The sequence below is a fragment of the Thermoascus crustaceus genome (genome assembly GCF_041956765.1).
Source record: "Thermoascus crustaceus strain CBS 181.67 unplaced genomic scaffold VTN00scaffold_1, whole genome shotgun sequence".
Lineage (NCBI taxonomy): Eukaryota > Fungi > Ascomycota > Eurotiomycetes > Eurotiales > Thermoascaceae > Thermoascus > Thermoascus crustaceus.
The window spans coordinates 2,804,665-2,831,806 of NW_027192527.1; the positions used below are offsets into that span (position 1 = coordinate 2,804,665).

The 27,142-nt window shown below is 46.0% G+C and overlaps 11 protein-coding genes across 11 annotated transcripts; 7 read left to right on the forward strand and 4 right to left on the reverse strand.

The window, feature by feature from the left end:
• Positions 1 to 916: 916 nt before the first annotated feature.
• VTN00DRAFT_966 (uncharacterized protein) lies at positions 917 to 1,456 on the forward strand (the record flags this gene model as incomplete). Its single annotated transcript, XM_069436639.1, has 4 exons — positions 917 to 931; positions 984 to 1,009; positions 1,160 to 1,275; positions 1,320 to 1,456. The coding sequence occupies 4 exons, from the start codon at positions 917 to 919 to the stop codon at positions 1,454 to 1,456; spliced, it is 294 nt and encodes a 97-aa protein (XP_069291668.1).
• A 63-nt stretch (positions 1,457 to 1,519) lies between these two features.
• Positions 1,520 to 2,554, reverse strand: VTN00DRAFT_967 (40S ribosomal protein eS1; the record flags this gene model as incomplete). Its single annotated transcript, XM_069436650.1, has 5 exons — positions 1,520 to 1,663; positions 1,718 to 2,219; positions 2,276 to 2,301; positions 2,365 to 2,449; positions 2,541 to 2,554. The coding sequence occupies 5 exons, from the start codon at positions 2,552 to 2,554 to the stop codon at positions 1,520 to 1,522; spliced, it is 771 nt and encodes a 256-aa protein (XP_069291669.1).
• Positions 2,555 to 4,458: 1,904 nt separating this feature from the next.
• On the forward strand, positions 4,459 to 5,018 carry VTN00DRAFT_968 (uncharacterized protein; the record flags this gene model as incomplete). The annotated part of the gene is made up of 4 exons (XM_069436661.1): positions 4,459 to 4,461; positions 4,533 to 4,577; positions 4,736 to 4,769; positions 4,831 to 5,018. 4 exons carry the CDS (start codon positions 4,459 to 4,461, stop codon positions 5,016 to 5,018), a joined length of 270 nt encoding a protein of 89 aa, XP_069291670.1.
• Positions 5,019 to 5,364: 346 nt separating this feature from the next.
• On the reverse strand, positions 5,365 to 6,303 carry VTN00DRAFT_969 (uncharacterized protein; the record flags this gene model as incomplete). Its single annotated transcript, XM_069436672.1, has 4 exons — positions 5,365 to 5,416; positions 5,472 to 5,643; positions 5,708 to 6,066; positions 6,143 to 6,303. 4 exons carry the CDS (start codon positions 6,301 to 6,303, stop codon positions 5,365 to 5,367), a joined length of 744 nt encoding a protein of 247 aa, XP_069291671.1.
• A 1,430-nt stretch (positions 6,304 to 7,733) lies between these two features.
• VTN00DRAFT_970 (uncharacterized protein) lies at positions 7,734 to 10,420 on the forward strand (the record flags this gene model as incomplete). Its single annotated transcript, XM_069436684.1, has 2 exons — positions 7,734 to 10,085; positions 10,133 to 10,420. The coding sequence occupies 2 exons, from the start codon at positions 7,734 to 7,736 to the stop codon at positions 10,418 to 10,420; spliced, it is 2,640 nt and encodes an 879-aa protein (XP_069291672.1).
• An 885-nt stretch (positions 10,421 to 11,305) lies between these two features.
• On the forward strand, positions 11,306 to 12,087 carry VTN00DRAFT_971 (uncharacterized protein; the record flags this gene model as incomplete). The annotated part of the gene is made up of 4 exons (XM_069436695.1): positions 11,306 to 11,360; positions 11,459 to 11,598; positions 11,650 to 11,778; positions 11,848 to 12,087. The coding sequence occupies 4 exons, from the start codon at positions 11,306 to 11,308 to the stop codon at positions 12,085 to 12,087; spliced, it is 564 nt and encodes a 187-aa protein (XP_069291673.1).
• Positions 12,088 to 13,269: 1,182 nt separating this feature from the next.
• On the forward strand, positions 13,270 to 15,024 carry VTN00DRAFT_972 (uncharacterized protein; the record flags this gene model as incomplete). The annotated part of the gene is made up of 7 exons (XM_069436706.1): positions 13,270 to 13,402; positions 13,461 to 13,531; positions 13,591 to 13,752; positions 13,809 to 14,230; positions 14,280 to 14,370; positions 14,421 to 14,789; positions 14,854 to 15,024. 7 exons carry the CDS (start codon positions 13,270 to 13,272, stop codon positions 15,022 to 15,024), a joined length of 1,419 nt encoding a protein of 472 aa, XP_069291674.1.
• Positions 15,025 to 15,936: 912 nt separating this feature from the next.
• Positions 15,937 to 17,699, forward strand: VTN00DRAFT_973 (uncharacterized protein; the record flags this gene model as incomplete). Its single annotated transcript, XM_069436717.1, has 7 exons — positions 15,937 to 16,250; positions 16,325 to 16,632; positions 16,687 to 17,276; positions 17,334 to 17,376; positions 17,426 to 17,484; positions 17,535 to 17,616; positions 17,671 to 17,699. 7 exons carry the CDS (start codon positions 15,937 to 15,939, stop codon positions 17,697 to 17,699), a joined length of 1,425 nt encoding a protein of 474 aa, XP_069291675.1.
• Positions 17,700 to 17,995: 296 nt separating this feature from the next.
• VTN00DRAFT_974 (uncharacterized protein) lies at positions 17,996 to 20,258 on the reverse strand (the record flags this gene model as incomplete). Its single annotated transcript, XM_069436728.1, has 10 exons — positions 17,996 to 18,115; positions 18,167 to 18,327; positions 18,371 to 18,945; positions 19,005 to 19,199; positions 19,261 to 19,474; positions 19,537 to 19,564; positions 19,621 to 19,775; positions 19,830 to 19,926; positions 19,979 to 20,060; positions 20,125 to 20,258. 10 exons carry the CDS (start codon positions 20,256 to 20,258, stop codon positions 17,996 to 17,998), a joined length of 1,761 nt encoding a protein of 586 aa, XP_069291676.1.
• Positions 20,259 to 20,457: 199 nt separating this feature from the next.
• VTN00DRAFT_975 (uncharacterized protein) lies at positions 20,458 to 21,186 on the forward strand (the record flags this gene model as incomplete). The annotated part of the gene is made up of 4 exons (XM_069436739.1): positions 20,458 to 20,500; positions 20,800 to 20,894; positions 20,945 to 21,052; positions 21,121 to 21,186. 4 exons carry the CDS (start codon positions 20,458 to 20,460, stop codon positions 21,184 to 21,186), a joined length of 312 nt encoding a protein of 103 aa, XP_069291677.1.
• A 44-nt stretch (positions 21,187 to 21,230) lies between these two features.
• VTN00DRAFT_976 (uncharacterized protein) lies at positions 21,231 to 26,803 on the reverse strand (the record flags this gene model as incomplete). Its single annotated transcript, XM_069436750.1, has 23 exons — positions 21,231 to 21,422; positions 21,526 to 21,574; positions 21,643 to 21,925; positions 21,976 to 22,124; positions 22,183 to 22,333; positions 22,389 to 22,434; positions 22,489 to 22,612; positions 22,665 to 22,897; positions 22,960 to 23,094; positions 23,141 to 23,223; positions 23,272 to 23,604; positions 23,658 to 23,811; positions 23,923 to 24,241; positions 24,298 to 24,405; positions 24,458 to 24,603; positions 24,666 to 25,015; positions 25,073 to 25,204; positions 25,296 to 25,362; positions 25,417 to 25,551; positions 25,606 to 25,959; positions 26,011 to 26,544; positions 26,610 to 26,649; positions 26,712 to 26,803. The coding sequence occupies 23 exons, from the start codon at positions 26,801 to 26,803 to the stop codon at positions 21,231 to 21,233; spliced, it is 4,209 nt and encodes a 1,402-aa protein (XP_069291678.1).
• Between the last annotated feature and the right edge of the window lie 339 nt (positions 26,804 to 27,142).

Here is a 27,142-nt window from a genome sequence, read left to right on the forward strand (position 1 = left end):
TTTACAGAGAGAAGTCTTAATATAAGATTAAATAGATAGGCTATAACAATAATCTAGCTTAATATCTGATAAAGAACTTTAAAGAATTCTTTTATCAACTACACAGCTTTTATAATTAATACTCAGATCTGCCAGGCCTGCTATAACACTTAAAGAAGTAGCTGAGATGCTGGAATAATAAGAAACAACTGGATAATTATTCAGATAATAATAAGCCAGTATAATTGACCCTACACACCTATAGGCAGGCATTTTCGGAAGAAAGAGATAATGTGACAGTGTAGCAGACATCTAGACAGTAAGGTAGGCAGTGTTAAGCATTTCTTTGTCTCTGGAATACTGCCAGTCCTACTTGCCTATATATATCATATTACACAAAGCCCTGTGAATTCTTTTCTTTCTCTTCCTCTCATGCTTTTGATTCTGTATGACAAGCTACCATAGTTTTAGCTAATAATACTATGACTGAGCGCTGTCACATATTAGCCATATCCTGTACTAAAGCCTGCTGAGAAGCCACTCCACTAATCTAAAGACAATATTCATTGTACAAATATATCCTCCTTAGTAATTGTCAATTTATGACTATTAGTGCATTTCTCAGTCATTATACTGCATCCTTGCAGTCAGTCATATAGTGTGGGTCAAGGCACATTATAAACATGTGCTGCTTGTTGAATATTTCAAATTTCTTGCTTTTTGATAGCAGAAATAGCCAATAAAATTATCCCCTCCTGATCAGTCAAATTTTTTGAATTTATACACATTTTTGGTGGTATGGTGACATGAAGTTTGGATGATTCTGTATAGTATTCGCGGGTGCGGATGGGGTGGCGGGTCGCTTGGGAGTCACGTTAGATTACGTTACTGAGACAGGTCATGTAACTTTCAGGCTACTCTGCACTGCTACAGCTGAATGTCTGATGCAGATGTATTCTTGCTAATTTAGTGATCTAACAACAGCCTAATTTTCCCCAGCACAGCAACCCCAACAGAAGGTGTACTGTGTGTAAGCCATATTATTTGAAAGGTGAACAAGTTGAGATGCTTAGTGTCAAACAGGTGGTAGTCTCTTTTTTTTCTTTTCTTTGCTTTTTTTTTACAGATTCATTTAAAGGGCCACTATAATTGCCAGAGCAGGTCTTAAGGCTGGATACAGAAATCACATCCAGACTCCAGACCCCCCCCCAAGAGTGCTAAAAGTGACTGTTCGCTGCTGGAGAGCCAATGGTCATGCAGAGCGAAGCGCAGTGTTCAGTGTTCAAAAACACATAAGTATCGATAATTCTTTTTTTCCTCTACCAAATCGCTTCATCCAGGCCGTACTGATTGCATACTGGGAACGAAATTAAAGCTCGAAACATCGCATTTCAATACAGACCTTGCTGAGACGGCAGCATTGTCCGCAATGAAGCTCCCCAGTCACATACATATGTACCCGTCTTCCACAACATAGAGAGAATGAGCCATGATGTGATCAGAGGTAGGAACAGGCAAGAACCGCATTGAGAAGAGACAATCAAACACTCTCGAGCACCTGCTCCTTGAATTCTCGCTCAACCTTGTGGCCCTTGTCATCAGTCGTAGACTCTCCATGCAGGTTCAGCAGCGCACCGAGGTCGAACTTTGGCTGCTTGAGAAGTTTCACCTTGCGGATGTGGACCTATAGAAGACAAGTCAATACGTGGACCGAATGCGAATAATAGGGGCCACAAACATTCTGCAGCGGGTAGATTCCCTGGGTTGCCTTTTCAATCTCACGACCAATAACTTCCGGAATAAGCTTGGTGGTAAGCTGAGAAAGGGTGCAGCTGGTCGCCTCGCGCTGGATGATTTCAGTCATCTTCTTCCGAATAGCACGAATCTGAGACGACCGGGCGTAGGTAGTCTTCTTGATTTGGTTGGGACGTCTCTTGGTAAAGGCGATAGCGAACAGGCGAAGAAGATAGTCATCCGTGGTCTTCACAGTGACGTTGGCTTCGATCAGGGACTGCCACTTGCGAACCAGGGATCGCAACTTGTCGGATGTGAAGTCCAAACCGTGGAAGTTGGTCAGGCAGTTCTTCCCCTGAACTTCATCCACACGGAGCTTGACCTTGCGAAAGGCGTGGTCCTCGTCGTTCTGCAGGTCAGCGAGCGACACCTCGAAGATTCTGCCCTTCAGCGAATCATTCGCATTCTTCAAACCACTGGTGCGGTTGACGAGCGTCTTTCCGACACTTTTAACTGGTTAGTATCCTGTCGGGAGAAGTTTTGCTGTTGGTAAGGTACATACTCGCGGATCTGGAAAGTGGAGGGCGCCTTGTTCATGTCAGTGGCACGGTCTCTGTAGACTGGTTGTATTGCAGAAGCAGAAATATTTACCTTGACAGAGTATTCATCCTTCCTCGAGAAAGGATCAACTGTTCTCTTCTTCAAGCCCTTCTTGCCCTTCGACAAGCGCTTGTTCCTGTAGAAGTCAGCGGCCAATTGTAATATATTGCGGCAAGATGCGACCCCGCGGTGTTATGAGAAAAGATGCATTGTCTATAGAGACTCACTTTCCAACAGCCATAATTGCGACTCGGGTCTATCTTGCAACAGCGGAAGACAGACAAATAAATCGCACCACACGCTCTGGTGGAGGAGTTCGAGTCGAGTCGATTGACGCTGCTAATGAGAGGTTGAAAACGAAATCCCACACAAAACTCGGCTAAGCGAGCCGTCGGCCCTAGTGGTTATCATTACATAATCCTGCAATATACGTAACGGTCACATGATCTGATTCTCATGGTAAGTAAATTTTTGGTTTCGCTAATTATAGTGCTAAGCTTCAGCACCTGATCCTTCTGACGTTAAGTAGGCAATAATGCATAGTATTGGGGCACGTCTCCAAAGACTGAAAAGTGGTTGAGAATTGAGTAGGTCGGTTTCGCTCCCGACAACCCATCCACACAAAGCACAAATGATATGTGCCTTAATGAGTACTCCTGAAAGCCTTATGCCTTGAGACGCCAATGTTGAACGTCAAAGCCACTTAACGGCACTTTCATCTTTCAATGCTGTTGGTTTCATCTGTAAATAACGGATGGCTTGGAACCGTTTAGACCTTTTGGCGCGGGGTTGTCAGAGTTTGCTTTTCTGATGATTTCTCAGTCCAATAACCTGGATCGTCCATATATACCAGTGTGCATGTTTCTCAAGACAATCTACCTAACTGCAGCATCGCTAACATGCACAAGCCCCGAAGGCGCCGCACGATTCTTGTGATCAGTGATCAACGCCCGAAGCTGACTGTGTATCTAAATGTATTTAGGTACGTATTTTTGTATGGTTTCTTGGGCCACAGCCAGGTGTCTCACTTGAATTCAGAAACTCTTAGGAGGCTTCCGAGCACCGACCTACCCATTTTTGGGTTATGGGAACGCTTCCAGAAAACTGTTATTGCATAAAGAACGCACAATGTACGGCAAAGAATTGCTACCTGCACACGTCATTTACTACATAGATAATCTGTAGATACTCCTAACCAGTGCATAAAAGAATCACTCTCCTCCAGATCTCTGAAAGATAACGAAAGTTCCATATCATCAAAGGGTGGATGATTATGACATCATGTTCCGTAACAAGCGATCTCGCGAGTTTCCAGCCCTGGCCGTCGAGAGCCAGATTCTCACTACGGCTGTTAGGCATGATACTATTATGATCACTGGCTGGGGATTTTGTCTACTTTTTAGCCAAAGGCGCTTGATGACTCCGAAATTTGGTCCTTCCAGTAATCGACTATTTGCCGTCTGGCTGCAGAAGACTGGAATGACTTTTCACGGTATCACCTAGGCACCTATCTTGTTCCTTTTCTTTCCTTTCCTTTCCTTTTTCTTCTTATTTTTAGACTAGGATTCGCGGCTTGCTATTAATATTGCCGGATCATGTTGACTATGCTAACTCACTTACGAAGTACTTGGCATTGCCGCATGAACCATCTGCAGTGGGTCGCACTACCTTACACAGTACAGGTGCTGAGGTGAGTACCAAAATACAGTTAGCACTAATGAGTGGGTCTTCTTCAGCCCTCATTTTCATTTCCTTTCAAGTTCGTACGGAGCACAAGTACGGAGTATTATTCTGTCGAGACCTCGTACTACTAAGGTTTGTACTCCGTACCTAATTCGTACATACTGTACGCAGTCCGCCCGGGCGCCCGCACAGCTCCTCCACACACCGCGCTAACCCCATCTGCCAAATACTTGCTTCCAAGTTCCAAACCTACCTAGGCGCCAAATCCTCCCTTAATCCCTACAGGCTTACGCAGTACACAGCATATATCTAACCAAAGAGCTCAATATTCTAGTTTGCGTCTCGAATAGCTATCCGAATTTTGCTGTCTTAAGAAGGCCAACAGGTACTTGCATTCCGACCAGTCCGAAATACTTGTGCTCTGCCACTCTGATTTGACCTCTGTGAGGAACACATTTCAGCATGGTATGATCGATCTGATACGTCGCTTGAGATTATTCATTTGAAAGTCTCTGACTTATAACCCTCTTGCACAGGGTAAGCGAAAGAAGTCGAGCAGGAAGCCGCAAGGGCCAAAAAAGGTAAGTTAATCACCGTCCTCAAGCTATCGTCTTTTCGCTGAAAATCATGCCAGAGAGAACCGCTGCCTACGACCTTTTCATGTCTCTTTTGCAATCATGAGAACTCTGTAGTAGTGAAACTTGACAAGAAACTGGGGCTTGGAAATCTATCTTGTAAGGTCTGTGGTCAACGTTTCCAGACTGGTATCAACTGTAAGTTCCCTAATCACCGGGTGAAGTTCTTATCACTAAGAGGCTTTTGCTACCTAATCAGATCTTTCTGCTGCTGTTGATGTCTATTCGGACTGGGTTGATGCTTGCGATGCGGTGGCGAAGAATGCCGCCAGCAGACACGAAGATAACGATGTCCGCGGCATGCAGTCGAGGGGCTCACCAGGTTCACCCGACCAACCTGTAACTTCGGGGGATCGTATCGAAGACTCCTACGCGGACGACTACTGATATTCTCATATACTGCGGATCTTACTAGCGGTGCATCTGACGATAGGTTTTACCGCGACTATTTCTTGAAATACTTCTGAGTTATCTTTTGCCACGGATACATTGGCCCAAGACAGAAGATGGCATCGGTATATTGCTTTTCCTCTTTATAGCCTAAGTATAGGATTATCCTATAATCAACCCAGAATGGGACTGCAGATCTGGAAATCAAAATGCATTGGAAAATATCAGTGGTTCATGAAATCATTGAATTGAACGTAGCTGTAATAATGGCCTGTGGCCACAACCCTAGCTAACACCATGTTGCGATATGCTGCAGTTAGCATATTTTGAACAGCTTGAGGACCTATAGGGTGTAATATCTGTCACCAAAGTCTCCTAGACCTGGGATAATGTACCTACATAAGGAGGTGTTAACCATGAATGTAACAAGCTTATTTAGGAGGCACGTACTTCTTCTCATCTAACCCTTGGTCAATAAACGCAGTTACCACCCTGAGTTTCGGAAAGCGTTTGGCGAAATCAGCGACACCGGAAGGACTGGCTATTAAATTCAAGAAAAGAATACGATCTTCTGGAACGCCCTTGGCCTTTAACACCTCAACGGCCATGGTTGCGGAGCCACCTGGGTCAAGTTAGCGGTAACAAAGCCAGGTAAGCGAAAACTGGCGAGATAGAGCGGCCTATACCTGTTGCAAACATTGGATCAAGAAGAAGTACCCATCTATGGGCGATATCAGCCGGGAGTTTTTCGTAGAAGAGCTTCGGTTTACACGTTTCTTCGTCTCTCTGAATCAAAATCTTTCCAATGCGAACGGACCGACAGCAGTCTCTCAAGCCTTGTTCCATAGCCTCTCCCGCTCTCATAATTGATACACCACATATTTTCCCTTGGAATTTGACTCCAAGATATGATCGACCTACTGGTGTTGTAACAGACTGTTCCACCACAGGCAGATGATTGAGGCCTTCCTCCACCAAAAGACGGATAATCCGATTCGAGTAGAATATGAAGTCAGCACGTCCAGTCTTCTGGTCCCTGATCATCCTATAGAGATATCGGTGGGAAACTGATCAGACTAAGAACCAAAGGATAAAAGAGAACAAGGACAGGATTTTCTTACGTTAAGAGAGCAATTAATTGGGGTGTTTGAGGTAGAACATGAACGTTTTCATATGACACATCCTTCGAAACTGTTGCTGTTGGTTTCTCTCCATCCGGTCTGTAAAAAGGCCCTACGCCCTGAGCCGGGGAAGGCACAGGTTCAGTTCTATCGGTCGTCATGACAATCGATAATCTAGTAAATAGAATTGCGAACCAAAGGAAGGAATTTCACGGATATAACTTCCGCGTTGGCGATGCTCTTAGAAAGCCGTGCAAGTAGGTTCGAGAAAAGATTTAACGCTCCTGACTGAGGAAGTTGACCATCCAGTTTTGACGCAGTCGACAGGGCATGCATATAATAATACGGAAGAGAACGGATAGTACCCCTGACCACACTATTAGGGAGCCTCTTGTAAGTCGAACAGTTGGAAGTTAAAAGGGGCAGGTTTCTTTTCATCAGAGGTTTGCAATTTGACATCCGAGGATGTAGAGTGAATGAGAGCCATCTGAAGGATCATTACCCTCTACGCGATCTAGGGAGGACTCACCTCAAAATGAAACGGTGTTTTTAATGGATATATAAGTAGAGTCAGTGGCCCTGACAACCGTCTCAGTTGTTTTACGGGATGGGAGGATAGCGCAACAATGCATGCGGTGGACTTGTACGGTGTACGGAGTAGAATCGTAACGAGAAACCCCGCTGTTTACAATTGGCCGAGGGCTAGCTAGCCCTGGCGGTCAGTACATTATTAGATACGTACCTAACGTTACCCACCTTAGCCGGGCGGTACCTGGATGTAGCCCTGTACTGTAAGCGTACTCCGCTTGAAGGCGGGCTTTTCGGTCGGAGCCTTTCGAACTTTAATCTTCCAAGTATATACCATACGGAATACGCGGTACTTCCATGTTGTTGAGCTGTCAACCCTAGACGTTTGAGTCTAGACCCGGTGTGCTTTTATCTGAATCTTGAGGGGCTCCAGAGTCCCAGGTCGCGAGGAGAAACCGGAAAACGGAATACTCCGATCTCTTCGTTCTTTGTTATCCCGCTCGCCCTACACCCCAGCTCCCCGCTATCGGGCCAGTTAGGTCTCCAGCTATGGTTGTTCAGATTACGCCAAGTTAGGACTAGAAAGGGCGAAGAAATTGCCTGTATGGCACTATTTATCCTCAAGCCTGAGATCCACGAACATTGTTGAAGGCATCGCCAATCCTAGCGAAACCAGAAGAGCCAGGACGAGAATAGCAAGGGATGACTATCCGACTTAGTCCTCCATAACTTGCTCAGCTCAGGGCAGGGTGCAGAGTTGCAAGCTGTCCATAATAAATATCGTCTGGAACTGTTCTAAGTATGTTTGCGGAAGTCATTTTTATCATTGTGCGACGGTTCGAAATTGTTCTTTTTCCGGTGCTCCGCCATCTAATGGTTCTACACCGTCAATGCTTCCGTTCAATACGGGATCAAGTACCCCTTTGGCTAATCATTTCATACCCTAGATAAATGCATAGCAGCAAATCTTTCTCTTATAGTGATACTTTGGGAGCTCATACCTGCGACGTTCAACGATTTGGAGTGGTCTCGACAGTCGGTTTAAACGGTAATTGCACGCAGCATGCTCAAACGCAGCCGCAAGCTTGTTACATACAGCCGATCCTTAAAGGAACAGACGTCAAAGGACCGTGAAAACATTGAATATGAGCGATCATCGCCTGTTACCATTACAAGCTCGAAAGGTGACCGAAACGGAGAGCTTCACCCTAAACCCGGACCGACGTTTCTGGGGAATGGGAACCTAGATTCTGGAAAGTCTCTAACCAGTTCCTGTGATGGTTCTCAAAAAACTAAATCCACAGCCAAAGGAGCAAGTATCTATGACTTTCCCTCTTCCGGCGATGAGCTGCGGGACGACTTCGGCATTTCGAAGAAGCGAAGAAAACTCACTCCGGGTGGATGTAAGTCGCATAGCCATTACCTGTCTAATTCGGGTCGCCCAATATCACAACCAACACTTGACGCGGACAATTCTAGACAGACGCTGGAACCTTTAGAATATTTTCCGGTCAGCGCAGGTGATGCACTAGAGAGGTCCAGCTCAGTACGCCGGCCCTTCTTCGACAAAAATACTGAAAATACAAAGACATCTTCTGCATTAGCGACTGCCGCATCCACAATGCATAAGCGTCGCCCAGCACAGACTACTTCTAATGAGCGGGAAGGCCGTGGCATGCGCAGTTCTAATGATTATGCATTAACTCATAGCACACTTTCTCCATCCAGCGAGGGTTCTCCAGCTCCCAAAGGGGATAGTCCACATCTGCGACAATACAGGCCAATTGATGAGTACCTGGCATCACAGTCAAGACATGTCAAGACAAGACCAGGACACCTTAGCTCTTCAATAAGCAATCCGTCGAATTCAAGTCCAACCTTACATACTCCAACAACAAAGATTTCCAGTCGAAAAAGGCTGGTGGATGCATTGGATGTGCGTGATCACTTTATGAAGGATTCTCTAATGGATTCTACTGGCGAAAACCGATCAACAACTTCCGACTGCTTCGAGGTGTCGCCAGATGGCATTCATCAGACGCACAATTTGTCTCATTCTGAGTCCTGCGACATGGCAGAAAACAGAAACATTGCTCCATCCAAATCCGGGGGGTCCAAGATCACCTATGCGCGCCAGCGATCTTTCCTAAGCGATTTCCATATACTTGGTGGAGTCCAAGAAGGTCCAGTTGACTTGCACAGACGCCCTTCAATAGAGCAACAAAAACCTGATGGGTCAATTTCCGCAGTTCAGGTGCTCATAGATTCCGGTGAGAACAATAGCAGCGGATCAGTTCGAAGCATTCATGAGTTGAGACAGGCTGGTGAAAACGCAAGATTCCGGGGGGCTGTCGATTCTCTCTTCGAAGATATTGAAGATACCTCCAGCCCAGTGTCCAGTCGGCGCAGTAGCTTCATTCAACTCTGCGGGAAACTTGCGGATCGTCAATTTACACGACGTTTTCTTGAAAGTGGCTTTGATAGACGCCTCGCAGGCTGTCTCTCAAACAAACTTGATGTTATCTCAGCATACCTTGCTGTCTGTGCTTATGGACTGATCATGTCGGTTGGTCCGTTACCTTCAACAGTTTTGACATCATTTTGGCCAAAGATTTTGGAATCGTCGCCTCCGTTACTTGAGATGGAGGATGATATCCTGGTCCTTTCGAGGAACCGGTGCTTTAATTTGTCTAAGGCCAGTCAAGAAGCTGTCCATGCTCTTTGTTCGCGCCTAAGGGAGTCTACACTAGCGATTGATATGCTGCCGTCGCAGCTTTCTCCTCAGCTTGTGGCCCTTCGATGCATCCAGCTGACTATATGCAAATGCCGAGAAAGAGGTGATAAAATAGACAGAATCCCTGAGTCGCTTCTGGGTCAACTGGTCGGCTTATTGCTGCAACGTTCGTCAAAATTACAAGATGCTTCTTTCACATTAAACGATTATCCGGTGCTGGAATTAACTCTGTTTATCCTAGAAGCATATACAACCCTTCCAGGTTCACTTGGAGGCGGTCGTGAAAATGTCTTAAAAGGACTTTCCCGCCTTGGTGACTTTGTCTCCTCCCTGGAGGGGTATAACGAAAGTCGCTGTAGACGGATCCAAGCGCTGTTTATCCGGCTCCTCTTGAATATCACTAATAATAATCCGTCATTATGTGAAGAGTTCGCAACCCCTGAGCTCATCAAAGCTTTGGTCGGCATTGTCGAAACAAATTTCAAGGATTTTTCTGGCAATTTCGTTGGGAAAAATGATGATTCCTTAGATATAGTGATATTGGCACTTGGTGCTCTTATTAATCTCACAGAGGAGAGTGGGAAATCAAGGAAGCTTTTTATTGGCTCAAATGCTGGGCCTGGATCTTCTCTTGACCGTTTTCTACATTTGTTCTCCACGGGCCTTGATGTTGTTTCAGAGGTAAGGCTACATCGAACTGCCATTGTTACAATCTGACCTTCTTTTAGGCCGACTGTGTTGTCCAAACGCATTTCAATGTAGCGTTCGGGTACTTATCTATTCTTCTAAGTATGCTCTGCTTGGATCCCGATGCACGTTCACACATCAGAAACTCCCTCAATGGTGATGGTCTTTCTCTGGTTTTGACGACTGTCGAGGAATTCATCCATTACCACCAAAAAGTTGAAGAAGAACGAGACCAGTCTACAGCAGAAGATCCGATAGTCGAGTTCACATCACGGCTGCAGGGGATTGTGAATCTGATTAGGCAGTCTGAAAGACAACGATCGATTTGATGTTGCACTTATTGTGTGCATTTCTGGGGGGAAACAAGTGAATAGTTTCCGGCGCTTGACGCATATGCGGTTTTTGAGTATTGAATGTCGAACTTTCGGTTCTCGGTATTTAATACTTACGGCACTATTGCTGAAGACACTTGTGTAGCCTGTTCACTGATCTTTACCTGCTCTCTTGGGAAGAATGTACTGTACATAACTGTACATACAGCATAAAATAGGTACATATATTGATCTCTTGACTGAAGCCAGCAGTTGCCTTGTATGGCCATCTTTTTTAATTGCTAGTTAAATTCACTACCTGGTACGGGCAGGACACGCCGACGCGAAGCCCGTTGCGTGCTGTAGGGTGTCGGTATACCTTCACCGCCTACCGCTGTCAAGTAAGCGCTGGCATTTGCCAGTCCGCCCGGGCCCCGGGGAAGGACTATCGACTCTTAGGGTCAGTCCGGGGTCCGCCGCCCGATCGCATGAGTTAGCTAGGTAGCTGCCCTGTGCTGTCCAGTTTCTCGGGGCCCTTAGCGCTGGTGACGATCTCTGCCCTTTCAACCGCGCTCGTTCATCGTTGAGGTCAAACTTGTCCCTTACGGCCGGGGATCTAGAAACCCCAATGATCCAGTGCTACGTTTACTGCTCGCGCTCAGTTCAAGGTCCTCGATCCATGGTTCCTAAACGGACAGCTGCGTTTTCATTTTATTAATCGCTTCCCCATCCACGGAGCTTCTTATCCCATTGCTGACAACCGTCGAATGCGTACACAGTCTCTCCAACCATCCTGCTGGCACACAATACTTCCCTGTGATACTCGATATCCTGTCTCCGCCATAGTTGTTCCAGGAGTCTCGTCAATCACGTCATCAGAGTTTTTACAGCAGGAGCGGCAAAATGCCCGCACCGCCGAAGCAGCGAAAGATAGCCATTGTTGGCAGTCGGTCTGTGGGTATGCATTTCATGAAGAACCACATTGTCGACATTTTTGCTTTGTCGGCGAATATACTAGTTCCATGTACTCTGTATACTTACTAACTTTCGTCATAGGGAAGTCATCTCTCACTGTCCGCTTCGTCGATCACCACTTTGTGGAAAGTTACTATCCCACAATCGAAAACACATTTAGTCGTATTATCAAACACAAGGGCCAAGATTTTGCAACAGAGATTGTGGATACGGCTGGACAGGTAACAAAATCTTGTACAGGGTAAAATTAGATATGCTGACTTTGTTGGCAGGATGAATATAGCATCTTGAATTCGAAACACTTCATTGGAATTCACGGATATATGATCGTTTACTCGGTGGCGTCCCGTCAGTCTTACGATATGGTCCGTGTAATTAGGGAGAAGATATTGAATCACTTGGTAAGTACACTACCTCTTGCTCATCACCTATAAGTGTCGGACAGGTAGGACTGAGACCGTACTTGATAGGGAGCGGATTGGGTGCCACTTGTAATAGTCGGTAACAAAAGTGATCTTAAGCCTGAACAGCGACAGGTGTCCTTGGAGGAAGGGCGGCTCCTAGGTGAAGAATTCGGCTGTGCTTTTACTGAGGCCAGCGCCCGTCTCGACTACAACGTTGCGAAAGCCTTCGACTTAATGATTGGAGAGATCGAGCAATCACAAAATCCCTCCCAGCCGACGGGGGGTAGTAAATGCGCCGTTATGTGAATCCTACCTCATGACTACGCGGACAAGTCGAGAGAGGGAAAGGGGAACAGGAATGCGGAGCCGAAGAACGAAACCTATTCTGGTCAGACTGAGGATGGGAAACTACGGCATCCTCATCTTAATAATGCTATATTATTGGGTCGAGCAATCGTACTCTGTGATCTTTTTGTTATGACTTCTCGATCCTTTCTTTTTGTTGCTCTATGGGATCTTCATACCAAGAGGTGCGTCGTTCAAGGATCTCTATTTTGCTTTCATTTGCTCTTCCGGATAAAGGTTCGTTTCGGTGGCTCTGGTGTTTTCAACGGGTACTCTGTGAGGTTAAATATATTGTGAAATAGATATATTTCTAGAATGGAACAGGAAGGGTGATGCTGAAGCCCTTAGTCAAGACAAGTTAATCCAATACGAATACCGAGGATGTCAGTGGATCAGGAAGTTTTAATATTCACCAGTCCGTTACATGCGACAGGGAGCGAATTCCAAGATCATATTACTGCCATTTCTAGATACTCGGGCACAACCTTGGAAGGTCATACCAGTCTTCAGACCCTGCTATCGATAAGACAGCAGTTCAGACAGCGTTGCCCTCACGGGATTTTAGGTGGCTTCAGCCTGTCATGTTATATAGCGTAGGACCTTACTTGGTTCGATAGTCGGGTAATTCCACAGCATCCGGTAGCCAATATCATCTTATGATTTTGCGTCACAATCATATGTGTACCTAGGTATCAAACAGTATTCTGAGAAGCCGCTAGTAGCAAACTGCTACCTAAGATGTTGGCAAAGTACTAGGTAGTGTCACAAATGACTGAAATTGAAACTTAAGTTTAGGCAATTACCTATATAAAAAGTTTTTTTTTTGCTCTCTTTCCGTGGGATTTCCATTATTGGAATAAAAAAATACCAAGCTCCGTTAGGAGCCCCTCGTTACGCGGGTGGCTCCGATAAAGGTTAGCGCTGCCCCTCGCCGCTTGATTCCACGCACTTCAGCCACTGTGGGCTAATGTGATTTTACCCCTCTGTTGTCGACTTGAGTCAAACCATATCCACGCTTTGGTCGGCCATACCGCTTCCACAGCCATACTAGAGTTCCTCCAAATCAAGCCATTTTTTAGTAGGAAACAGCAAGTTCTCGCATACCTTTAAAAGTTCTCTTTTCTACTACCTAGGTGTTCCGATATGCTTGACGTTGCAGACTTTGTCACCGACCGCGGTGGAGATCCCAACAAGATCAAGGAGAGTCAGCGCAGACGGTTCGCTTCTGAAGATGCTGTTGATGAAGTGATTGTTCTGTATGAGGACGCTCGTAAAGGTGAGCATCCGCTCGAAACACCTTGTCTTTTGAGACCTAACCATCTATGTCACTGCAGCGCGATTTGAAGCGATGCAGCTAGGGTCTAAGCTCAACGCTCTTCTCAAGGAAATTGGCAAGAAGAAGAAGGTCAGGATGCATATCTTGCAAAGCAACTTGCAGACTGACAAAGTAGCTTATCATTACAGAACAAGGAAGATGCCAGCGAATTGTTGGAGCAGAAAGCGGACCTCGAGAGACAGAAAAAGGAAGCAGAGGATCTTGCAATTGAGAAAGAAGCTCAAAGGGATAAAAAAATTAAGACCATTGGGAACTACGTGCATGACTCTGTCCCTGTCAGCAACAATGAAGTAAGACTTTTAGCACATCTATTATCAGAGTGCAGCAACTGACGCAGAAATGCCAGGATGACAATGTCGTGGTCAGAAAATGGGCCCCTGAAAATGTGGTGTTAGAGAAACGTGACTGCCTCTCGCACCATGAGGTGCTGACACGTTTGGACGGCTATGATCCAGAACGTGGTGTCAAGATCGTTGGCCATCGTGGATATTGCTTGACTGGCTACGGTCTCTTTCTGAATCTCGCGTTGGTAAACTATGGTCTGGAGTTTCTTTGGAAGAAAGGATACAAGCCGAACCAACCTCCGCAATTCATGTTGAGAGATTACATGGCAAAAACTGCTCAACTAGAACAATTTGACGAGGAACTATACAAGGTTACTGAAAGTGAGGACAAGTCCACCGACAAGTACCTCATCGCTACTTCAGAGCAACCATTATCTGCCCTACATGATGGCGAGTGGCTCCAGGAGAAAGATCTCCCAATCAAGTAGGTATCCCTCATTCCCTACTTTAGCTGTGTGTTAACCAGGGACTAGATACGCTGGTTACAGCACCTGCTACCGGAAAGAGGCTGGTGCTCATGGTAAGGACGCTTGGGGAATCTTTCGTGTCCATCAGTTTGAGAAGGTAATACTCTGATCTTATCCTTCTCTTGGGTAGTTTCTTATTCGATGCAGATTGAACAGTTTGTCTTGACCAAACCGGACGACTCGTGGAAGGCCTTCGATGAGATGATCGCAACCTCGGAGGAATTCTATCAGTCACTCCGGATTCCATACCAGGTTGTGGCGATAGTCTCTGGGGCACTGAATAATGCCGCTGCCAAGAAATACGACCTGGAAGCTTGGTTCCCTTTTCAAGGCGAATACAAGGAGCTGGTTTCCTGTTCCAACTGTACTGACTACCAGTCTCGTGCTTTGGAAATCCGCTATGGAGCCAAGAAAGCAACCGACGTGAAGAAGACATACGTGCATGCATTGAACGCTACCCTATGTGCCACTGAGCGAGCACTATGCTGTATCCTTGAGAACTATCAAACGGAAGATGTATGTACTCTTCATACGTCTTAAAACATGTTTCCCGACATGAGACTGATCACAGGTTTTACAGGGAGTCATTATTCCTGAGCCTCTTCGAAAATACATTCCTGGAGCGCCCGAGTTCCTTCCTTATACAAAAGAACTACCAAAGGAAAGTACTTCACAAAAGGTAAAGGGAAAGCAAAACCAGAAGTCTGGCCCGGCTGATGCTGCGAAGAAGATGCAAGATCTTAAAGTTTGACCTTCGAGGGGGTCAAATTGTGCAGTTTTAGATACTTATGGTTGACTCATGATACACCTACTCTTGTATGTACCTACAACTTAGACCTTGCATAGTAATGACATTGCATGTGCAATGATATCAGCTGCTTTGTGGGGTTTAACGACCATTAATGTGACCTCTACTTGCTCATGGGTCGTGACTGCGAGTTTCCCTTGCTATAGTGACAGTCCAATTCTGCTGCTGCGAGAAATCATGTTCCATACTTCTGTTACACAAGGTTATTGCTATATATATCTGCAATCTGCTTTAGTACTGTAGTTTCAGCAGTTAGTCCCATCTTGCTCAGGCTCTCTAGAATTCTTGGAGCCTACTAACCCCCCCCTCCCCCCCCCCCCCTTGAAGCCCAAGCTGGGACGTCTTGTAGTTCGGACATAGGAGGTTGCCTGGATACATTTAGTGATATTTAGCACCTGGAAGAGCCACTTGACATAGGGGTGATCTAGCTACACTTTAGCTATGACTTACACAGTAGGTGTTCCTATGGCTGATCTGGAAAGGGTCTTGGTTTGGACATTGACAGGATGACTTACAATCAATGATAATTTAAAAAAGGCATTATCAAAAGTCAAATTAGTTATTCCTGGTTATACCCTTATAGAAGGCGGTTTTGAGCTGATAGTTAACATCCTGTGTTCATGATTATCCACTAATACTTAGTATTTCGCATGACCAGATCTGTAACTGCAATAGAGTGCGTGCGGATAATTTTTTTTACCCCCCTCCCCCCCACCAACCCCTCCGAGTGAGTACCTCTGGTGACACATACCCTGAAAACTTAAGACTTCCGCGCCAACTTTGCGTCTTGTACAAATCCCTAACGTGAATCCATCTAATTCACTAGCGCATCAACAGAGCTGCTAAATAAACGCCATGGAGGCTTCGGCAACAGATATCAATCCGAATCAAAGCGAATTGTCCCTCCAGGTTTCACGCAGTCTGAGCCTTTCAACTTCTCCCACTGCCAACTATCAATCCCCTCCCTCCAGCTATGGAGCCTCGGCCTTGCCTCGACCGGCATCTTCGGCAGCAGCAAAGCACCTAAAGCCATTCGCCACGGAAGACATCAAAATCCTGCTGTTGGAAAATGTGAACCAAACTGGTCGAGATATTCTCGCCAGACAAGGTTACCAAGTAGAGTCCCTCAAGTCGTCTCTGCCTGAGGACCAGCTTATTGAGAAGATCCGGTGAGCTTGACGCCTCTTTCTCGGTGATCACCGTCTTCTTCCCTGCCCATCTTCAGCTAACCTTTGTCCCGCAGGGATGTGCACGTTATCGGTATCCGGTCTAAGACGAAACTCACGGCGCGTGTCCTCAAGGAAGCCAAAAATTTGATAGTCATTGGCTGTTTTTGTATCGGAACAAACCAGGTTGACCTCCAGTATGCCGCAAATCATGGCATTGCAGTTTTCAATTCTCCGTTCAGCAATTCGCGCAGTGTGGCAGAACTAGTCATTGCCGAAATCATCGCTTTGGCTCGGCAGTTATGTGATCGTTCTAACGAGATGCACAATGGTACATGGAACAAAGTCAGTAATAAATGTTGGGAGATCCGTGGCAAAACATTAGGTAATGCGCTCTTTTATAGTATTTCTCTCTATACACTTCTCACACTTCTTACAGGAATAATCGGCTATGGTCACATTGGATCTCAGTTGTCTGTGCTAGCAGAGGCAATGGGGATGTCTGTCATTTACTATGATGTAGTTAATCTGATGGCAATGGGAACTGCGCGACAGGTCCCGACCCTGGAGGACCTTCTCAGGGGGGCCGACTTTGTTACTTGTCACGTCCCAGAGCTCCCTGAAACGAAAAACATGATCGGAAAAGAGCAGCTGGAACAGATGAAGGATGGCAGCTATCTGATCAACGCAAGTCGAGGGTCCGTCGTCGATATTCCCGCGTTAATTCATGCAATGCGATCAGGAAAAATTGCCGGCGCCGCCCTTGACGTTTATCCAAACGAGCCCGCCGGAAACGGTGATTACTTCAACAATGATCTGAATGCTTGGAGTAGTGACCTACGCAGCCTCAAAAACTTGATATTAACACCTCATATTGGAGGTAGCACTGAAGAAGCTCAGAGTGCCATTGGTATCGAGGTCGGCCAGGCTTTGGTGAGATACGTGAACGAGGGAACGACTTTGGGAGCTGTTAATCTCCCCGAGGTTAATCTTCGTTCTCTAACCATGGATGAGCCAAACTGCGCTCGAGTGCGTTATTCCTTCAATGTCTTGGTTCTGGGATTGTTGCTAATCATCTACCTGCAGGTAATCTATATTCATCAGAATATTCCTGGCGTTCTGCGGAAAGGTAAGGATGCCCAGATCCTACGAGATATTCCTCCTGCTGACATTTGTAGTGAATGAAATACTTAGTGATCACAATGTCGATAAACAAATGACTGATAGCAGAGGTGATGTACGTTATGAACCATGCCGGATAAAGCGGGCGAAGCTGACGATAATTAGGTTGCCTATTTGATGGCTGACATAAGCAACGTGGATACCGCCACGATCAAAGATCTCTATGAGAGACTAGAAAGCCTTTCTTGTATGAGCGTCAAAGAATCTTGTATTTCTTTCATCTGCTAACATCAGTTACCAGCCCGAATTATGACTCGGATCCTCTACTAGGTGATCCAGAACATCGGCTCGTTTCCGATCGGCTGCGTAATATCATTTCGCTCTCCCACGTTCAGAAATCACTTGGCGTTCTAATGGCATAGAGGATTCTCAGAGATGAAGATGGAATAAGATGGGAAAACATGCTGTATAGTAGGTTGAGTTCCCTCAACGGAAGTTCTTCCTTCCATACAAGATCACAGTACGGATACTCTCAACGCTAGTACATAGATTACAGATCTGATGACTTGTTTCATTATCTCAAATGCTTGATATGATTGCTCAAAAAAAGGTGCTTGTATATCAGCCTATCCTGTATGGAATATGGTACATAGTTTCATCTCAAGTTCCCAGGTGATAATCTCATTCCAGACGCCCCAAGCACACGTGTAGGTAAAATCCTTATGACCGGTATTGAGGAAGAACGCCTAGTACAATTAAAACACACCAAACTTTGCCGTCAATACGAGCCCAGTGACGTCAACGACGATAGACGTTGTAATTCTTATCCGTCTCTCGTCCTCGGTCTCTAGGAGCTGGACTACGACTTCGTCTCCTTGAGGGGTGATCATAACCATAATCTCGTCTGTCCATGTGACGTGAGTAGTCTGATTTCCCCTCTCGCCAGTCAGTTGTGGACCTTGAAACACTGTCATCACGATCTCTGGGCCGATCCCTTATACCATCGTACTTCGGAACATAAGAATCCAGTTTCCCATCCGAGCGTCCAGGAATCCGGGGTTGATGTGATCTATCCCGCCGCTGGTCTGCACGGTTTTCTCCTCTCCAGCCTTGGCCTCCGGTCCACGCCTGATGAGCAGGGGGAGGAGGCTTAGGCGGCAAACCTCCTTCTCTATTCCAAGCAGGGAGGTGTTGATACGAATCATCGACGCCAAAAGGGCGCCGCGCCGCACTACCCGAGACATTGCTATTCGAATGGCCGGCCCACGCAGTGCTAGGGATGCGACTGTTCCTGTGCTCTGCACCAGGACGAACGCCCGAATTAGTTGTCCATTCTCCGTTTGGATCCATGCCCACCGAGCCTCCAGCCGGAGCTGGTGGCAGAGCAGCTTTTTGTCCGCGGAACTTTCTCCGGTCGAGTTCGTGCGAATCTTCAAAATGAGGAAGTTCACCTGGACGTGCCGGAAGCGGAGGATTGAGGAAATAAGGGTGCTTTAGTGCATCGATAGCATTTATTCTTTTGCGCCAATCGAGTTTCAAGAGTTCGCTAAGGAGAGATATGGCAGCAGAACCTTGCCTGTTGGAAATGTCAGACACACTAGCGAAACTTATCTCCGAATTAGATTCAAGACATACTCCTTGAAGACCTCAGACAGATTTCCAGGTTTGGATCCAAAGCTTTTAACGCCTTCGCATCCTGGTAGTGAACTCCATCCGGGCATGTTTTCTTCGGTGGGGGTCCCGACAAGATTAAAGATCAGTTGTGCCTGATTAAGATCACTGCTGCCAGCTAGAATCGGTTTGCCTTTGAACATCTCACCGAAGACGCACCTATAAACAGCAAAAAGCTTAGCAAGTTTCATGGTAGGTTGAGGAGACCTTTGAAGCTTACCCAACTCCCCACATATCTATCGCTGTTGTGTACCGTCGTAATTGAAGGAGAAGCTCTGGTGGTCTGTACCATCTTGTAACAACGAGTGTAGTGTAATCCCTTTTAGCCTCACCACCACCCTTACCAGGCTTGGGGGGCGGTTCATCGTAGGGTCGGGCAAGTCCAAAGTCAGCAATTTGAAGAATGCCTTTGTTGTTGATGAGGAGATTCGCAGCTTTACGTTTCCAGTTAGTTGTAGGTGTTCACTGCACGCTGATGTAATGAAGAACAGCTAACCTTTCATATCCCGATGCAGAATACTATTCTGTGTCAAGGTTAGTCTCATCTCCCAGAAGCTATATATAGAGTGCATATTATTACTTCATGTAAGTATCGAACACCCTCAAGCAGCTGCAGCATATAGCACTTGATCTGGGGCTCCGTAAAATGGACGTTTGGATTTTCTAGCAGTCCCGAAAGGTCATGCTCCATATACGGTGTAACCATATACATGCTCGGCTTCTTTCGCCCTTCACCTAATAAGGAACTATCAGTGGAGAAGCTGGGAGATTTGAGCATGAATGACCCACCCTTGCTTCGTTCCACTGCCATTTCTTGAAGTTGTAGTATATTCGGATGTGACAGCATTTTGAGAAGTTTGATTTCACGTAAAGCAGTGATGGGAAACTAAGAACCCCCATTAGCAGATTGCTATGGTAATGGCGTACAGCAAACTCACTCCATCCTTTTCATTATGCATCAGGATTTTCTTTAAAGCCACAACAGATCCATATCTTTTAGATCTGGCCTTGTAGACCTCACTGTCAGATGAAAACTTAGTATACCTGTATCCGGTAGTATGATAAAATAAGATGCAAAACTTACCCGAAAGTACCTTCTCCAAGCTTCCCCAAAAATTCAAATTCGCGAATATGCGAGCAACCCCGAAAACGAGGACGGCCATGGTTGTCTCTCTCGAGGGGAACTCTGGATGAAGATGGTACGGCCGATAGAGACATCTTATTACCCCAACAAAATCCCGCGGGCTCTATGATGTCAATTAATATAGAGCAAAAAGGCCAGTCTGATCATAAAGGGTATGCAAACTCTGTACCCGGAAAGCGACAAGAGACAATGCCGAGTGAGGATAGAGCTGTGCGTGAAGGCACCTAAGCTGGACAAATACGGCGGCTTCACAATTCTCAAAGGCACCAAATAATGCCGAATAGCAGCTTCACCAAAGGGAAGTCTTTAGTTAAAGGTCTGCATAGCAGAATGTTGTGATGTTAACACACGGTCAACTGTGCCAGTCAGTGGTCGTTCTGGTTAGGCATAGTATTCGTAGTGACTGGGATGGAGTTCATGAAGAGTGAACTCTGGCCCTGCCGTCACAGAATTTGCCTTCCACTTCACTCTATAAATCTTACCTGTTGCTCTTTGCACTCTCATAGTCTCCTTAGTTAACTAAAACCTGCGATTCTTAAAGCTCAGTGCCGCCTCCAGCTAGGTGCTTGGCTTACGCGCCATTCCGTCACGTGGCATCATCTCCCCAGTTACTAGCTGCCCCGACAGCCAATGTTGACTTCACCCCTGTTATAGCTCACACCTACTCTGAACAGAATTCTGCCAAGTCAAGTGACTCTGATATCGGAAAGGTATGCTGATAAAAAAATCAGTTTAATATTGAGATTTCTCAACTCTCCAGGTGTCACCAGTTGCAGCCATGGCAGGCAGACATCCGATTCATGTGCACCCCGCACCACCGTTCTATCGCTTTACCGCAACCGCACTAGGGGCTAGCATGTGGTTTTTTGTATGTTGCTCTCCAGTCTAACTGCCGTTATGTTCAAGGTCTGCTAATATGATATTTTGGGTTACTAGTTGATGTATCGAGCTAAGAAGGATGGCCCTGCTTTACTGGGTTGGAAACATCCTTGGGACCATTGAACATCCATATCCGAGGGATTATGGGAGAGTGGCATGCTACAAAATCAACAGAGTAATCGCACGTGTTGCTTTATTAAAATGTTTCCCCCGCCCTGAAACATGGCCACCTTGAGCTCAAGCTGCATCTGTTGGGGGTGAGTTATGGATATGGACAGTATCAAGCAAATCCACAGCACACGGCAATGAAATGTTTTAACTTTATTCTTCATGGCATTGCTACCCTTCCATTTCTTTATCTATAAAGATGATTCGTCTGAGGAATCGAGCCCTATGTTAATATATTCGCAAAACTGCTCATGCGAGAAAGTTATCTCGGTCAGACGGTGGTCTTTCGACTACCTGCACATGAAACGACATCGAAGCTAGCCAACTTGACGTATTACCCTTTCTGTGATAGTCTCTATTTAGACCATAAATGCAAAATGAAAGAGTTATCAAATGTGTCGCTCCCTTCACTTCTGCATTTCTTCGAGCAGTATTTTGTACTGACGTCGCGGTTTACTGTAGCGCGGCCTTAAGCGAAGGTATACACGCCCTAGGATTCGAGCGAGACTGGGGAAGATCTGCCTTTCAGCTATCCAAGAGACAAGAAAGCCGCCAGCTGCGAGGATAAACAGCCAAACTTTGAAATCGGCTGACAAAAATGTCAGCTGCATTATATGCTTCAGCCACTGGGAAGGTGCAAAAAGCATGTAAGTTGACAATAACAGGTCTATGACGATGGTACAAACGAACGGAGCTGGATGATGTTAACAGATATCCTGCAGAAAGCTGAGTGGACATACTTACTATTCGAGAGGATCGGTTGCCTGAATGGCGGTCCCACGCTGAGTACAATGCTTGTCAGTATGTACTGAAAGCATGAAATTAGAAACAGTGCAGTGTTTTCGGAATTTTCAATGTTGGTATCCTCCAAGTCTAACCTCGGAGGCTCGAACCTTACGTCTGAATTAGTTTAAACAGCATAGCTAGTAAAAGGTGCAACTTCTGACATACCACGGCTGCAGCTGGACGCTCTTATATATTGAAAACTGGATCAAGATGCATATCGCAATTTGTCCGAGGAGAGGGGTCAAGACTTTTCGCGAGACAAGGTCTGCTGTTGGGCGTTTTCGACAAAGTACCGGATGAGGGCCCGTCCAACCCACTTGGTTGAAAAAGGTCAATATCCATTTGCAGAAGTACAGAATGATAGGACTCACTGAAAACTGCTATTGGCAAAATAAGAACAAGATCTATGAAAAGGAACTGGGATTTCTTAGTCATGAGGTTCTTGTAACAATCTGTGAGAACGCTACTCACTTGAAAATCACCGAGATTTGAGGCTGATGTATACAAAAAGCTGACGGAGGTAAATTGGATTGCGGAATAGAGACTCATATACTTGAAGCAACAGAAACTGGTGACCAGTGCTGCTCGACCCTCCCTCGAAAATAGTTAGCAGGCAATGCTTGATTCCTCAGGTGACAAAAACATACTTGATAAGTTTGGGAACGCAGGATATATCAAAGACGCGGCTTGTGAACGGTGCAGCGACAGATGCCTCTGCATCAGACAGGGAAATCCCAACGTCTGCAGCCTTCAGAGCACCACAGTCATTTGCCCCATCCCCGCAGAATCCACAGCAATAGTCGAGTGACTGGAGTCTGTCGACAAGTTCGTGCTTCTCGTCTGGCGACATCCGGGCGAAAACTTGCCCACACACAAGCATCTGCGGGGTATGCCATTGTTAAAAAAGGTTATGCCGCTTCTCACACGTAGGGAATGACATACCCTTTTAAGGACCTTCTCATTTCCGAAATCAACTATCCATCTGAACACATCCCCGCTGATGGCGAGAGAATATTTATTCGTGTTGTAATTATTGAACGGTACAGATAGGTCCGCGCTCCTCACGGTTCCCACAGGCTAGAGATTGTCAGATATAGTTGACAGCAAAGACTCGGAATCATACCATAAGTGTGTTCCCGTCAAGTCTAATGGATGGGTTATCGACACTTTCCCAGCATAGTGAAGCTTCCGCTCCGAGGTTATGGCCTGCGACCGTATTAGCTAACAATGTATCGTAGTGCTAAATGACTATACCTTCAACGAAACGAGGAACAAAGCACTGATGATCTGGATCCAGGAGACCACATTCGCGAGCAACACTAACTGCAGTAAGGATGTTGTCTCCTGTACACATGACAGTGCGGATTCCAGCCTGCTTCAGCTCAGTGATCACCCCAGTCGTGCTTGGTTTAAGTTTGTTCTCAAAGATGATGAATCCAAGAAATTCCAAGTTGGATTCCGCCTCTTCACGAGACATCTTTTGAACCCTCATCCAACTCAGTTTGCGTTCATATTTTGCAGCGCAAGCGATAACCCGATATCCTCTGTGGGTGTAGTGGCTTAAGACTTCTTCAAAATCGAGAGGCACTGAGAGGATGTTAGTGGCATCAGAAGCCGTGGCAGTGGAAAATAGAACTGACAGCTTTCTGGGCGGCATATGTCCTTCATACACTCAGGTGCACCCTTCACGAAGAAACTCACACCACTATCGCCAAACTGCCTAACAATGACACTTGTACGACGAAGTTGAGGAACAAATTCGAAGGATCGTAGAATTCCAAGTTCTACCGGTGTCTGCCGTGCATGTATTGTACTTAGCATCACTTTAAAATATAGGAGGACTAGTAAAAGGGAATCAAAGAAAAACGTCGAAGAAATTTGACCAGGCAAAAGGAAAAAGCTTACTTCTCCCACTGCCCTGTCATCATCAGTCTGGTACGCTTCTGCAACAGGCGGTCTGGCAACGGACGGCGTTATCGTGTCATGTTTAACATTTGGTTGATCAGAACTGTGGTTCCCACCCTCCTCATATGACCAACCAGTAAACTGGAACATTTTTATGTCAAGAGGATCCCCCAGGAGTTCTCCATCGACAACTCTTAGTGCATGACAAGTCGCCATGGTGTATATGATGCTCCTGCGCTTATTGTAGTCAACTGTTGTATCTCTGAGAGATTGAAATATGGGAAATATAAGCGAAGGATCGGATAGCATCTCGGTAAATCTGAGACAATGTAAGCGTAATTCAGATACTCGCAATAAGGTCCCGGATATCATTACCTCATTTCAGGATTTACTGTCCGCACGCCCAAAACGTCCAATCCATCTTCCGTTAGAGTGCCCGTCTTATCAAAACAGACAACATCAAGCTTTCCTCCAACATTTACCCTAGGAAGTAGCTTAGTAACAAAATAAAAGCCATACCAAAAATAGCTCTCACCTTTGTGGACTGATACAGAATATTTGCTGCTTCTTCAGACGCGAGAGTGCAAAATTTATACCGATTGTCAAAGTGGCAGGTAAGGCGGGGGGCACGACGATCGTAATCAAGTCAAGGGCTCTTACGATAATGACACGCCAGGAAAGCTAGGCTTTTGTCAGCTTGCCACCTTTCGTGTGCTATTCAAAATTATTTTCTTCGAACTCACTCCTAGCCGAACAAAATTCACGAATGACGCTATGAAGCCTAAGGCTGCAATGAGGCCCATGACTGAGATGTATCGAAATGAATCCCTATAGAATTTGAAACCCGAGGGCTTGGGGAAAAGCATTGAGCGAACTAATGCGCCTTTCGTGGTCGAAAACCCTGTCCTCAAAACCACTGCCAATGCAACAGCTTCATCGTCATCGGCATCCTGCGGTCGCCGGGCTCGGATAATTTTGGTACCACAGAAGAGAAAGTGCCTAGCTACTTTTTGATGGATAGAGGCAGTACCCGAATCGAGATAGTCAAGGACCTCATCTGTAGCAGGAACTTTTGAAACAGGGACAGATTCGCCTAGTTTTCACGGTCAGACATCGCACGGCTAACAGGAGCAAGTGTATAATTTCACACCTGTTAGCATGCTCTCATTTATTATGCAGTCTCCTGAGAGTAATAGACAGTCACAAGGAACCTGGCTGAGTGACGGGTCCGAAACCTCATAGACGTCCCCTGGAACTAACTCCCTAGATGGAACAGACCTCCCTATTGCAGAAGTCGTTGGTCAGACGAGGCAACGGGAATGTTAGAGGGGGAAAAAGGAAAAAGAAAAGAAAAGAAAAAGAGAGAGACTTACAGAACCCATTCCGTAGAACGCGGACATAGCATTCGAAATGAGATATTTCTCTCAGCCGACGCATGGTCTTCATAAATGTCAGAATAAGGAAGCGTGAATGATAAATCTAGCATTTTCATACCGATCTTGTCTCCATTACGGTGGCACTGATGGAGAACACCGAGATTAGGAAGATGCAGACTGCATAATAGTAGTATTCATCCAAAGACCAGAGAATCAGACTAGCGATTTGGAAAATGTAAAATGGATGGAAAGCCTTGACCAATTAGCAGTGCTGCTGAGAGAAACCATTTCGAGTGATACTACTCACCTCGTCGATGAGAAGCTGCGGTATGGACTTTTGTTTGATATCAATGATGTTTTGGCCAAAAACTTGCTCCCTACTATCCCTCTCGTCGGCATCTAGTCCTCCACGCATGGCCTTTACATTTGTCCAACGTGGGTCTTTCCAGCCGTTGACCAGCAGAAACTTGTCCTCAAGCGGCTGGTAGAAAAATCTGAGGTAGCGGTAGTCCAGGAACCGCAGGGACTCAAGCACTGGATCATTGTCTTCATCAAATTCTAGATGCATAGATTCCGTTTGGTTCCCTCCAAAGACTGTGCAGCTAGGGCGCCCATACTCCTGACTGGAGACGGGATGAACCGTGAATTGATTCCATTGGTCCTAGCCAGACTTAGCGGACAACTGGTACGATTGCCAACGGGAAATGCTCACCTCAATTGCAACCCATTGACATCGCCATAGTGGAGTGGGAGATCCTATCAGACGTACTCGCCATCTAGGCAGCCATCGAAGCACAAGGTATGCCGCGCCAAACGAAAAGATACATAGAAGTATATAGAATATGAAGCCACTCGTACTGGTGGAAAAGCCGGCAATAACGGCCGTCAAATCCTCGGTCACAATATAAATTTTCTGATTGAGCCTACCTCCAACTCTCCTCCCACGAGCGCACGAACTGACGGAGTCGTGTCGGGACAGCAAAGGGTCCTCAACAGAACTTCTAGAGTGAAACGTCCTTGTTGATTTGGCAGAAGATCTGGCAGCCTCCAGATCAGTTTCGACGTCATCTTCGAGCGCCCCGTGGATCTCGCTTTCAGCGTCCACGGCCTCTTCGTTTTGCCATTCAAGAGAGCCATCGTCGTCTTGAAAATAGGTGAAACTCATTGTGGAATCCTTCCGAGCTCGACGGTGGGAAAAGGAAACAACACTGGAGGGGATACTTTCTGACATCGGTCCAGCAAAGACCTATAATAATCCGTATTAGATAGTTCCTGCGAACTGAGAAGTGTCCCATGTACTAGCAAACATACCTCATCGCGAGCCATTTCAACATCTGACACGACGCTGACACTGAAGAGGAAGTCAGCATCCGCTAAGAACCAAAGGTCAATTAAATAGGTATCTGGAACAACCTGCTCCTTATCGAGTCTCGTCGATATCCATCCCGAGATAGGCAGAAGCCGGCAGACTGATGGTCTGCATGAGGTCGATCAGGACTCTCCATTGCGCCGTATGTCAACTAAGTAACCAAGGTTGTCGAATATTTCACTCGTCTTATAACCCTGGCTAACTGGTTTTAAGACCCGGAACGTGACATTGAGGGCACTAAAGCCTGTACGGTTATCAGCACAACTATCTCGAAATGGAAGGCTCGGGTGAAAAATGAGATGATTCTGAACCTGTAGGACGCGGCAAGAAGTAAACGACACAGCGTCAGTGAATATTGCAGATTCGAACCTTAAATGCATTGGCTTTCATATTTATCAAAACTGTGCCCAAACGGCATTCTGTATTATACAGTCGTGAGGGTGTATACATTCGTGAGCAAGAAAGCGCGGTGGAG